Source organism: Xyrauchen texanus, chromosome 38 (genome assembly GCF_025860055.1).
Source record: "Xyrauchen texanus isolate HMW12.3.18 chromosome 38, RBS_HiC_50CHRs, whole genome shotgun sequence".
In the NCBI taxonomy this organism is placed as follows: domain Eukaryota; kingdom Metazoa; phylum Chordata; class Actinopteri; order Cypriniformes; family Catostomidae; genus Xyrauchen; species Xyrauchen texanus.
The window spans coordinates 383,680-397,640 of NC_068313.1; the positions used below are offsets into that span (position 1 = coordinate 383,680).

Consider the following 13,961-nt stretch of genomic DNA (forward strand, 5'->3'; position numbering starts at 1 on the left):
CCACCTTTTACTTTTCTTCTGAGCCCTGGACTATGGTAATTTTTTGGGGGGACGGGGAGGAGGGTGGCTTCAGGAGCTGCCCTTTTAAAGGGTGTCCCTTTGTTATTATGTTTTCTCCTTGGATTCTTATTTTGAAATGTATTACTGCCATCTTTGTCACATCTGGTTTTCTATTTCCCTTCCTCATTGTTTTCAGCTTGTTTAGTCTATCAGTCCTTGTGTATATTAAGTCATCATGTTTCTCTTGTTCCTGGTCGGTTCTTATTTGTATGTAGTACTTTGAATGCAGCATACTGCTGTTCTGTTTGCGTTACCTTCTTCTTCATAAGATTCCTTCATAGTTGTATTTTCTTTTGTTTGTTTATGATTAAAAGTTCTGCGTTTGTGTCCTCACTCTCTCGCCTATTCCCTACACAACCCTGACATTAACTTACCATAAAGCTAATTATATATCAGTAAATTTATCCCGAACTATACTTCAAATATTTCAAAAGCATCACTCTGTAAACTAAATAATACTCTAGTCAACTATGAACAGGTCAAACAGCAAATTAATGAATTAATCAAAACTTACTGGAACAGAGCAGAGACACAAAAGGCTTAATGACAGAACTGGGAACTTTTAAAATATGAATTGGGGAAATTCTTAAGGAAATGTGGAAGTAATGTAGTAAAGTAGAATAGGATAGCAGAAGAAGTCCTTTCACAACAAACCTCTTTATCTCATAAGGAACCATTCCTGATGAAAAAATTTGAACATTCCAGACTACAAACTAAATTAAATGAGCTTTATAGATCAAAAGCTAATGGAGCCTATGTCAGATCTAGAAACAAAATGGCTAGAGGAGGGGAACAAAATTCAGACTACTTTTTTAGACTGAAAAAAGCCAATGCTTTGAATGCTGCAATTAACCGTCTTCGAAAAAAATGATATTGACTTTGAATTTAAATGATAATGATATTGAGTTCTTGATGATCCTAAAGAAACAGACTTTTTGCTCAAATGTTTTAAATAATTTGTAAACGTCAGTTATTGTGATAAGTCAGCCAAATCTTTTTTTATTCAATTAATCAAAATAAGGTTATTTCATCAGAAGAGAAAGAAGCTTGCGATCACAGAATCTCTCAAACAGAAATCTTACAGGCTATTACATTTTTTTTTTTTTTTTTAATTATATCAGATGTTTGCTGAACAGTTGTTCCCTATCTTGTTAAAGGTCTTTGAAGAGAGTATTGATATTGAAGCACTTCCGCCAAGTATGATACAAAGGATCATTACCTTAGTACCAAAACCCAATAAAGACAAGGAATGCTTAGATAATTGGCATCCAATTACTCTTCTAAATAATAATTATAAAATTGTAGCTCTGATTTTTGCAAAAAGAATCAAAGAGATTGTTAATACAATCATTGATGTGCCACAATCAGGATTTATGAAAAAAACGTCATATCACAAACCATTTAATGTTTGTTTTAGATCTACTGGATTACAATGAACAGTTTTTTACTCTATCTAGATCACTACATCACTCTACCCTTTCCTCCTCATCAATAGCTGGTGTGTGGTGGGCGTTCTGGCGCAGTATGGCTGCTGTCGCATCATCATCCCTATGCTATGTAAAGTGCTTTGAGTGCCTAGAAAAGCGCTATATAAATGTAAGGAATTATTATTATTATTATTATTACAAAGCCTTCGATTAACTTGAACATAGCTTAATATTTAAAACTCTTGCAAAATTTGGGTTTGGTGATTTTGTATTTTTTTTTTGTAGAGTAATTATAACATTATTTAGAAATACTAGTAGTTCTATCAAGTTAAAATGTGGTACTTCCACAAGAATCAGCGCATTACATGGTATATAGCCAGCTGGCTGATGACATCACATTGTTTTTGAATGATGCCTCCCAAGTCCCTGTTGTTCTAGGATTGATTCATATATTTTTTCCAGGGCTTCAGGTCTCCACCTAAACATTAATAAATGTGAACTAACAGCCATTCAAATTTGTGACGTTTCCTCTGTCTGTAACATTCTGGTGAAAGATCAAATTACACACCTAGGAATAATCATCAATAAAGACCAAAATAAAAGATGTAGAATTAATTTTGACCCCCTTATAGAGAAAACCCAATAGAAACTCAATTCTTGGTTGCAATGAGACTTATCAATAAAAGGGGCATTGTACTTGCTTGGTTTGATTATTTGGGTTACCTCCACCACCCCATCACCTCTAGAAACTACGCCCCTGCTTGGAAGTGTATCTTTCTCTGCAGAACAGCTCTTTTCCAGAAAGAGATGCTAAGAATTTCTTAGAGTATACAATACCATATAACATTGTAGAGAATGTGCCTTGGAATAAGGTGTTGTCCTTGCCCCAAAAGTACCTGCTTACAAATAACATTTCAATTGATTCATGGGTTCTATCCAACTAAAAGCTTATCTTGCGCTATATAAATCAGACATTGATGTAATGATGTTTTAGTACTGTGCCCATACACAGAAGTTTTGGTCAGAAAATTGGACGGTTATTCAATCTCATTTTGTATGTGACTTCTCTTAGTTTTAAAGATGTATTTTTTGGAACATTCGATAACTCAAAAGAAAGTGAAGAAAAATATTATATAATTATTTATTTATTTGTTTTTTAATTTTGCTGGTAAAATACTGAAATGCAAATATAGTGATATATATTTCCTGTCTTTAAGCGTGAACTTAGCATGTGTATATCACGTTGATATGTATATAAAGATGTATATCTGTGATCCTGCTCTTTGTTTCTGTATCGGTTGGTGTTCCTGTGCTCTTCTATGTAATATTTGTACTCATTGTCATTGTTTTATGAAAGCAATAATAAAAAGGACTGTTGTTCTTTTATTTTGACGGCTCGCAGGCGGAAGTGCTTTTTAGATGACGATGACAGCACTTCCTGTTGTAGAAGGCTTGTGTTTGGTTTCCGGTCAACAACACAAATCATGAAATGTGATTAAAATCATAAATGACGATGATAAACACTTGATTATTGATCGATTAAACCCGATGTGAGATCAGAAACGGATCAAACTAAAGCTGCTGGAATTATTCACCTCTGTTCTTCAAGTTTACAACATCTGACAGGTAAGAGAAAGTTACATTATTATTATTATCATCATCATCATCACGTCGTCAGCATTAGACGACTAGTGTTTTGTCAGTTGTGTACAGATACATCACTTTAGTTTAATTCCTTGTATAATTCATTGTGGTGATATTAGTCTGACGAGATGTGTTGTTATTAGTGAAGAGCCAGACTGTTGTAAATACTGTGTTGTGCTGACAAAATCACTATATTAATATCTGATTTCATTAGATCGAGTGTAATTGTCATTATAAACAGCAGTGTGCATTAATGTCTGAACTATTGAACACATTGTGTAATATCATATGTGAAAAACATTTGTCATGTCCTGTGACTTTTCCCAGTACAAGTTAGGCCATTTATAGTATTTAATTTCCACAGTTTTAATATGCTTGTTAGTAAAGACTAGTTATATTTGTAACATTATAGACTATTTATAATGTTAAACCCTGCTGTCCCATTTGAAATACTGGAAATCATTAGAATTTATTGCACTGGTGTCTTCACGTTTAAGTGTTGAGTTTGACATTCTCTCACTAACATGTATTCATTAGGGCTAATATTGCATTTTAACACTGATAATCTAGTTCTGGTGTGCATCCCTTGATGTATTGTTGTGATACTGTGAGCTTTAATTGAAGATTTACGGTATTAACTTCCATCTGATTGGCTCATTTATTTTCAGTAATGTGTGTGTGTGTTTTCATGTATATTGCATCGTCAGTATGACTCATTAAACCGCTGTTGTGTGTGTTTGAGTGAAGGATGAACTCTCCGTGCGAGCAGCGGCGCATCATTGTCCAGCAGTCTGACCTTGTGTGTAAGGCAGGATGTGGTTTCTATGGTAATGCCGTCTGGCAGGGCCTCTGCTCGAAGTGCTGGCGAGAGAAGAATCAGTGCGTCCGTGCACAGCAGATACAGGACGACCAAGCGCTGGCCGAGAGGTGACACACCAAACATGAGTTTCACCATCTACAATCTTTCAGTCTGTACTGTAGTGGGATGAAGATCTCTGTGTGTGTCTGTCTGTCTGTGTGTGTGTGTGTGTGTGTGTGTGTGTGTGTGTGTGTGTGTGTGTGTGTGTGTGTGTGTCAGGTTACAGAGAGAGGAGGAATCAGCAGCAGCTCGATCACAGACCTCCGTCACGTCCTCTACAGCGTCCAGCGTGCCAATTGTGAAGAGACTCTTCACATCGACTCCCAAAACACCCGTGAGGAGAGGTGCGACTTCTGTACTCTCACATACACACGTGTGAGGGCAACACTGACTGGAGAACTGAACCATGATATCACAGACCCCATCGTGACCTCTTACGAGTTTAAAAAATATATTTGAACATTTGAAGTCATTTATTTCAGTGCTGTTTTTAATTGAAACATGATGTAAATGATTTAATCTTATTACACAGCTCTATGAAATACTCTTATTTTAATTCTGTTCATTAAACACATGTTGACCCAATATCTGGGCCTGTTATATGGGGTAAGTTGTCACAATGCAACCTGCCTATTAGATAAATGTAAACATGCTGGAATGTACTGTATGCCAGTGTGGTTTTACAGTGTTCACTTACACAAATTACAAAAATATGATGATATTGAAATTTTAGTTAGGAGGGTCGAATTCACGACAATTATTCAAATTTAAGACAGTTTTAAATGAGGTATTTCACATCAACAATTGAACCTTCTGCTAGAGAAAACACGCATTTGTGTAATAAAATGTTTTACTCAAACTCAAAACGTTATAGTTATATAACTGTTGTGACAACTATCCCCAGCCTCTCCTATACACTACAAAGAACATCAAATAACAGGAAATGCTTGTTTTGCGTGATCAGCTCATGAGAAATGAGGCAGTATCCAGTGGAACATCTTTTGTCAGTCATGTGATGATCATATTCCTGTTGTTGCAGACGCAGCAGCTCTCACAACCCCGGTCACACGACACTCGACCTCTGCAGACGGTGACCCCGTGACCCAACATTTCATCGACTTCCTGAAGAGCTTCAACAGAACAGGATATGACATCTTCAGACAGTGTCACGCCTTCGCTGAGAACATGGCACATAAAAAGGTCACAGACATTAATGTGCATTAATTTATGCTTTCGTATTTTATATATAACATTTCATATTACATCAAGAAATTCAGGGGATTGTTACATCACTATGAGAATATATAAAGTACACACACACACACACACACACACACACACACACACACTCTCACTCACAACAACAACAACAACTGCCATTCACCACTAAGTGGCGGTGACGTCACCACAATGCTTGTGCCAGGCTATGTGTGTATTGAGGCCACTTGAAGTGTCGAACGCCCGCTGGCAGGAGGTCACGGGACAGATCCAACAGGTGATACGGGTCGACTGACTGAGATGACTGGCTGATGCACCACCTGTGCCCTCTACTGTGCCAACGTGTTGTGCTTTAGCCACCCGGCGCTCTGCTCATTGTTGTGAGTGTCGCTCCTCTGCCCTCTGTTGTTGTTGGAGGGCGACTGCCTCCAACTGGCCAGTAGCGTCCTTCACCAGCCTCCTCCAAAGAGGCCGATCTTGACACCGCTAGTACCAGTCATCGGCAAGTCCACTCAGCTCCACATCTCTTCTCCAGCCCGTGCCTGTTTAGTCCCCTCTATTTGGCCGAACAAAAGCACACAGCATCCACACAGCGTTACGCAACCGATTAAAAGATAATGCTGCTCGACTGATTGAAGTGAGACCTTTGCTGTCAAACTGTTAGAGACACACACATACACACACGCACTCACACACACATGCACGACACATCCCCTAAACCTAACACAACCCCTAAACCCAACACAACCCCTAAACCCAACACCGCCCCTAAACCCAACACAGCCCCTAAACCCAACACCGCCCCTAAACCTAACACAACCCCTAAACCAAACACAACCCCTAAACCCAACACAACCCCTAAACCAAACACATCCCCTAAACCAAACACAACCCCTAAACCAAACACAAATCCTAAACCTAACACAACCCCTAATCCCAACACAACCCCTAAACCAAACACAAATCCTAAACCCAACACAACCCCTAAACCCAACACAACCCCTAAACCCAACACAACCCCTAAACCCAACACAACCCCTAAACCCAACACATCCCCTAAACCCAACACAACCCCTAAACCTAAACCCAACACAACCCCTAAACCCAACACAACCCCTAAATCCAACCCCTAAACCCAACACAACCCCTCAACCCAACACAACCCCTAAACCCAACACAACCCCTAAACCCAACACAACCCCTCAACCCAACCCAACACAACCCCTAAACCCAACACAACCCCTAAACCCAACACACCCCCTAAACCCAACACACCCCCTAAACCAAACACATCCCCTAAACCCAACACAACCCCTAAACCCAACACAAGCCCTAAACCCAACACAACCTCTAAACCCATCACATCCCCTAAACCAACACAACCCCTAAACCCAACCCCTAAACCCAACACAACCCCTAAACCCAACACAACCCCTAAACCCAACCCCTAAACCCAACACAACCCCTAAACCCAACACAACCCCTAAATCCAACCCCTAAACCTAACACAACCCCTAAACCCAACACATCCCCTCAACCCAACACAACCCCTAAACCTAACACAACCCCTAAACCCAACACATCCCCTAAACCAACACAACCCCTAAACCTAACACAACCCCTAAACCCAACACAACCCCTAAATCCAACCCCTAAACCTAACACACCCCTAAACCCAACACAACCCCTAAACCTAACACAACCCCTAAACCCAACACACCCCCTAAACCCAACACAACCCCTAAATCCAACCCCTAAACCCAACACAACCCGTAAACCCAACACAACCCGTAAACCTAACACAACCCCTCAACCCAACACAACCCCTAAACCCAACACAACCCCTAAACCAAACACACCCCCTAAACCCAACACACCCCCTAAACCCAACACAACCCCTAAACCCAACACATCCGCTAAACCCAACCCCTAAACCCAACACAACCCCTAAACCCAACACAACCCCTAAATCCAACCCCTAAACCCAACACAACCCCTAAACCCAACACACCCCCTAAACCCAACACAACCCCTAAATCCAACCCCTAAACCCAACACAACCCCTAAACCCAACACACCCCCTAAACCCAACACAACCCCTAAATCCAACCCCTAAACCCAACACAACCCCTCAACCCAACACAACCCCTAAACCCAACACAACCCCTCAACCCAACACAACCCCTAAACCAAACACAACCCCTAAACCCAACACAACCCCTAAACCCAACACACCCCCTAAACCCAACACATCCCCTAAACACAACACATCCCCTAAACCCAACACAACCCCTAAACCCAACACAACCCCTAAACCCAACACACCCCCTAAACCCAACACATCCCCTAAACCCAACACATCCCCTAAACCCAACACACCCCTAAACCCAACACATCCCCTAAACACAACACATCCCCTAAACCCAACACAACCCCTAAACCCAACACATCCCCTAAACCCAACACATCCCCTAAACCCAACACATCCCCTAAACCCAACACATCCCCTAAACCCAACACACCCCTAAACCCAACACACCCCCTAAACCCAACACACCCCCTAAACCCAACACATCCCCTAAACCCAACACAACCCCTAAACCCAACAGAACCCCTAAACCCAACACACCCCCTAAACCTAACCTCACAGAAAACTTTCAGCATTTTTACATTTTCAGTAAAACATTGTTTAATATGTTTAAGTTATTTAACTTATGGGGACACTAGAAATGTCCTCATAAACCACATTTATAGCATAATACCCTTGTAATTACCAGTTTGTAATCTAAACAATTGTCCTCGTAAACCACATAAACATGCCCACACCCACACCCACTGAAGCTGTTTGACTGGTTTGTGTTGCAGGTTGTTGTTGGTGAAGATCTGTCGGAGTCTGTGCAGAACTTCTATCAGAACATGTCTGAATATCTGCAGAACAACCTGAAAGGTAAAAGACAAAACATCATGTCTGTCGTGCATTAATATTAATTAAGAGCTTGTGCTGCTAATAATCATCATTTGTCAATCTGATGGACTGACAGTCATATTTGTGTTTATTTCTCAGTAGGTATAGAGATCTGTGTATGTACATGTAATGAAATCTGTTTAAAAACACATGAAACTGCTCGTCTCGTTCAGAGCTCATCTTTTACTTCAGTTTGTCACTGTCATTGGGGTTGTGGGTCGAGTATTGAGAAGGATGTTGTAGGGATGGTGATTTGCTGACCTGCTATGAAAACAAGACACACTTTTTCACATTTGTCCATTGAAACTAGAAATCACTTGATCACATAACATACTTTACATAGAAAGGAAGTGTGTTTGTGCTGAGAAGACATCACGACTGTTTGAACTGAACTGAAGCTGAACGAGACTTCTGCTCTGAAGTCCACATGATCAAGAGAGTGTGTGTGCGCAGGCTCGTCAGATGTGCTGGAGCTGGTGATGGATGAGGTGGAGCAGTATGTGATGGGCCGTCTGTACCAGCATCTCTTCTGTCCCGACATCACTGATGATGAGCAGAAAGATCTGAACACACGGAAGAGAATCAGGTATGAACACTGAGTGAATCAGTGAATCAGTGAATGTAGTTTCTCATTGTGTGTGTGTTTGCAGGACTCTGCACTGGGTGTCTATTGCCATGTTGTGTGTTCCAGTAGATGAACAGATCGCTGCAGTGTCAGACAGTGTGGAGAAAGCTATAACAGGTACATCATTATAACACTCTTATAACACAGTGCTGCTGATTACTGTGATTCTCTGTTATTACACAAACAGTCTACAGACTAATGCATTTAATCTGGGTTTTCAAATCTTTCAAGGTCCCCAAATATGATGATATGAGCCCATTGCAAGGCAGCTTTATATTTTTCTGTATAAAGACAACATTTGAAAAGTAACTGATAAAATAAAGTTAACATGTTAGTGAAATTGAATAATTCAATGTATTCCCAATAAATGTTGTCAAGTGAAGTTTATGTCAGATATCCTGTGCTCAGTAAGTAGGGAGAAGTGAACACTGTGTAGGGACCCTATGAATCAGAATACAGCTATAGATTTATTTATTTTTAATCACAAACCTACAGTATATGATTCTTCCAACTATGACTGTCAACAGAATCAAATAATCATGATTAATCTCATGTTTTCTATCCAGTCTTTAAAAAGCAGAGTGATGTCACTTTGTATTGTCAAACGTTTTCTTTTACATATTCCACGTACCCCTTTACTCAGAAATACACACGCTGAATAACAGCATTGAGAGCCGGCACCAATTCTCTCATTTTAAATTGTTCACTCAGTATTTAAAGTAACATGTTGCATAAGTATTCAGTTGCCATATATTCTGTATATAGAGCGTCTTGAAGAGCACGTGTCATATTAAAGCTGCACTACGTAACTGTGTGATCTCTAGCCACATGTGTGCGTGAAACTTAAAACAGCAAGTCATAACGTGCTATTTTATGTTGATGTTGTTATACGATTAAACATTTAAACATGAAATATTACTTGCTTTGATGAAGGTAAAAACACTCACTTTGAATGAATGAGTCGTACACTCGAAACATCGTCACATGGAGAACAAACACCACCTGTTACCAGCATACTTTATATGATTATTCAAGAGTTTTATCTACTAGTAATGTTTGTATTGTACAACTCTTGTGAAACTCATAAGCTAGTATTATTGTTATATTTGACTGTACAGTCTCAGTTGATATATATACTATAATACTACAATAGTACGTCTATGCACTGCACACAATAACACTGTAAATTCTATAATGATGGGGATAAAATATTAAACATGAAAATAATATGCTTAAATATGCAAAATAACAGTTTCAAGAAGTCAATTTCAGAAGTCATAAATATTAGTAAACATGTTCCAGTAACTTCAGCGGACAACATAAATACATTGCAATCAGTTAACACACAATTAATGTCAATTCATACGTGCATGACAAGCAACATTAGCTTCAACAACCCCACTTTCCCAGCTTCCAACTGTCAGTGCTTCATCACGGAAAACTACTTTTCATAGTAAGAGATTTCAGGTTCTAATAACACACACGACAAGCAGACTATTGTATATTATTGGTATATTTGTTCAATTTTCAGTTAATTCTGGTGACATGAAACAACATTTATAACACATTTATTTCCATAATGTGTCTTATTTCCTGGTGAAACAGTAAGACCTCAGGATTTGAGGACTGAATCATGTGATTTGGCTGGTTTAATATCATTTCTTGATTACATCAGCAGAAAGGAAGTTGTTAAAGATGCAGAGAACATTATTACATCTTGATGAAGATCAGGAAAAGATCGTCTCCAATAAAACAGTTCTCAAAGTACATGTGGTCAATTTGAATGTTTTTTTTCTCCAGGTCTGATAGACATGGACTCTAAACGAGTTCCTAAGGAGAAGTTGTGTTGTGTGACGCGCTGCAGTAAACACATTCTGACGGCAGTTCAGGGCAGTAAGAAAACAGCGGCTTCGGCGGATGATTTCCTGCCCACTCTGGTTTATATCATCCTGAAGGCCAATCCACCGCGCTTACACTCCAACATCCAGTACATCACGCGCTTCTGCAACCCCAACCGCCTCATGAGCGGAGAGGACGGATATTACTTCACTAACCTGGTGAGAATTCACCATCATCATGATGTTTGTATGGAAGTGAAATGTCTCTCGTGACTATCATTCATATAGCGCCATCTGTACACATGATCACGTCCATAAAGTGTTACCTCTAGTGAGGTTTTGAGTTCAGAATACTCATATGAGCAAGTGAGACAAATAGAGAGTGCTGTTGCAATGACAGTGAAAACTCTTCTGCAGAAGCTTCTGGATTGATGTGTGTGTGTGCTGGATGTTGTTGTTCTTTTGCAGTGTTGTGCTGTGGCGTTCATCGAGAAGCTGGACGCGCAGTCTCTGAATCTCAGTCCGGAAGAATTTGAGCGCTACATGTCTGGTGAGGGGTCACCTGAGAGAGCCACTTCCTCCAGCCGCTCTTCACAGAAGCGTGCGTCTGTCCCTCAGAGGTCCGGCCGGGAGCGAGCGCTGGAGTCTGACCTCATCGAGTGGAGAGACGCTCGTGAACACTCTGTGCTGGGTCTTCTGGACGGAGCAGCTGCTCACGTAAACACCTCCAGCAGCTTCTCCATTGACTCGGAGAACATCGGTGGAGATCAGCTGCCTCCTCCACTACAGCCGCAGAAGTTCACCAGATAGATCTCGTTCTTCTCTCTGCAGGTCATTATCTGAACACATGATGCTCTCAATTCAGACAAGCTTTTATCAGTGGAGCTACAATGACTCAAGTATTTTAATCTGACATTTGAATTGCAGACATGTGACATTTAACAAAGCTGAAGAATTTTGTGGTATATATTTGATATTTTTTAAGGTGGAATGAGCTTCTAAAATTCAGATTATAAAATTGCAATATGTTGAACTCCAAAGACAAATCTCTCACATTCAGAACTCAGAAATTCTAAACAAACTAGGTCAAAGGTCAAGCAGACCCAGTAATCAGAGTATAAATTAAGAAATTAACATTTGCCATAAATAATATCAATGCTGTAAAAGTTTTGTCCAGTGTACTTCACGTTAACTGTTCAAGTTAAATGTTCTGTCAATATAACGTCTGCAATGACAAGAAGTGAAAGAATCGTAATAAATGAAATGAATGACTTCATACGGTCTGAAAACAATATTTCATTGCAGTAATGGACACAATGCTTTCATTACAATGATCATTTGTCTCATGGCTCTGTTTAGTCAATGCCATGCTGACAAGTAAATTACACAGCTTTACTTGACCTTTGACCTTGTCTGTTTATAATCTGAATGGAAGACATTTTATCTGGAGTTCTGAATTTCATTTTAATCTGTAAATCTGAACCTGTAATCCTATAATCCAAATTAAGACTAATTCCACCTCTAAACAAATACAAATTTGTTTAAAATTTCAAATGTATAAAATACGCCACCGAAATCTTCAGGTTTGTTCAAATGAACAGATTTCAGTTTCAAATCTTCTAGTCATTGTTCTTGTTATGTAGACGACAGTGTTTGACATCTTCTGCCTGTTGTAATAAAGATGTGTGAAGAGATCAGGAAGAATGAAAGTGTGAATCACACAAAACCTGTCAAGAACCTGTCTTGTAGATATTTCACCCTGAAAAGAAAAGGAAACATTGACATTTTCATGACAAAAACATTTTCCCAATTATATCTTTACATTGTAGTGTTTATACCTCATGATAATATTTACTGTACTACCTTTATGCTTATTAAAAAATAAAAACATTATCTGTTCCAGTAATGAGAATTACAAACAAACACTGATGTAAAAATGTCAAATTTCCCGCACATTAAAGAGATTTTGGGTAGAAATATGTTTGTCATGAAAATAATGTCACAATACAAACAATCAAAATAATCCTTAAAATAGGCTAATTTTCTCATTGAGCAATAAGAATGATGAGTTTAACAACACACTGCAGTTATTCTGGTGATCATAAATATGATTTTTCTTTTGCACTGTATAATTTATTACAACATACCAGTTATTGGGAGTATATATTTATTTGAGGTTTCCTCTAGTGTTAGTTTACTGACATTAATGTGGAATTGAAAACATGGATATTGGATTGTGTTTATTTAACTTTAACTGTTACAATGTGAAAACAATATTTCATTATTCAATTGGAGAATTAAACAAATATTTATTTTAAACATGCTTTTTCTTGTATGCAAACGTTACAATTTTGTGCTATGTAACTTCCATCATGGGCAGTTTTGTGATTTAGTTATCCAAATAATCCTGATATGAAGCAATAAATGAGAAATAAAATAATGGAATGAAGGAATAGACACTGATGCTCTCTCATCATTATTCCCTAATTCATTTATTCTTTATAAACATTTGTAAACATGATCTCTCTTTTTGATTCTGAGAAAATAATATGTGTGAACCCTGTTGCAATTGATTCAGTCCTTTTCCATTGAGACACAGCTTTACACTGCTTCAAATCTTACATCACTGATAGTCAGGAGTTTTTTTAATTTATTTTTTTACCCGTCTTCACTCAAAGTTTGGTTCACAGTTCACCCAAAAATGTACTCACGCCATCCCAGATGTGTATGACTTTCTTCTGCTGAACACAAATTTAGATTTTTGAAGAATATTTCAGCGTAAGCCAAGTGTCCAAGCTCCGCGCGAGGAGTACTAAAGGGACGATCACGTGTGACGTACCTGGAGGTGGGGCCTCGTGGCGGGGGGGAGCAGGTGACTTCACTTTGGGGAGCATTGCTTTGTCCCGAGGTGGTTGTGCTGAGGAGAGGCTTGAAGCACTTGCCTTTCTCCACGTACCTGGCCTGGGGTTGGTAGGCAACTGAGGAGGAGGTTCTGTAGCGACAACCTCTAGACTCATCACCTCCAGCCGGCCTGAAGCGCGAGTGTGGTGCAGTTAGGCACGTGAAGGTGGAGGTTCCTCGTTCATGGGGGCCCAACTGCAAGTGTTCAGTGTCTGATCGCCATGAGAACGGTGGTTGGGGGCACCGGCTGAGCGACCCAGGGAGTGAGGAAATTGCTTCCTCTGCGGCAACGTGGGTATCGCAGCATGTTGGGGGGTGCGGCAAGCAAAGGAAAGGAATCAAAGATTCTCTACCCGGCCCTCCACCAGGGAATGGAGTGGTCTGGAGACCAGCTCTGTGGCAGATGTCACTCTCCCTGGGTTGC

General features: G+C 39.6%; 1 protein-coding gene across 1 annotated transcript; it reads left to right on the forward strand.

The window, feature by feature from the left end:
• Positions 1–2,923: 2,923 nt before the first annotated feature.
• rabgef1l (RAB guanine nucleotide exchange factor (GEF) 1, like) lies at positions 2,924–13,085 on the forward strand. The gene is made up of 9 exons (XM_052110327.1): positions 2,924–3,113; positions 3,879–4,058; positions 4,210–4,334; positions 5,030–5,190; positions 8,074–8,155; positions 8,627–8,759; positions 8,824–8,915; positions 10,599–10,855; positions 11,105–13,085. The coding sequence occupies exons 2-9, from the start codon at positions 3,880–3,882 to the stop codon at positions 11,444–11,446; spliced, it is 1,371 nt and encodes a 456-aa protein (XP_051966287.1). The 5' UTR covers positions 2,924–3,113; position 3,879; the 3' UTR covers positions 11,447–13,085.
• Positions 13,086–13,961: the final 876 nt, after the last annotated feature.

What these genes read in the sequence shown, in the direction of transcription:
- rabgef1l (XM_052110327.1), top strand. Translation starts at nt 3,880, where the DNA reads ATGAACTCTCCGTGCGAGCAGCGGCGCATCATTGTCCAGCAGTCTGAC. An exon ending in CAAAACACCCGTGAGGAGAG is followed by an intron (nt 4,335 to 5,029) that starts GTGCGACTTCTG and finishes CTGTTGTTGCAG; the next exon opens with ACGCAGCAGCTCTCACAACC. An exon ending in AACACACGGAAGAGAATCAG is followed by an intron (nt 8,760 to 8,823) that starts GTATGAACACTG and finishes GTGTGTTTGCAG; the next exon opens with GACTCTGCACTGGGTGTCTA.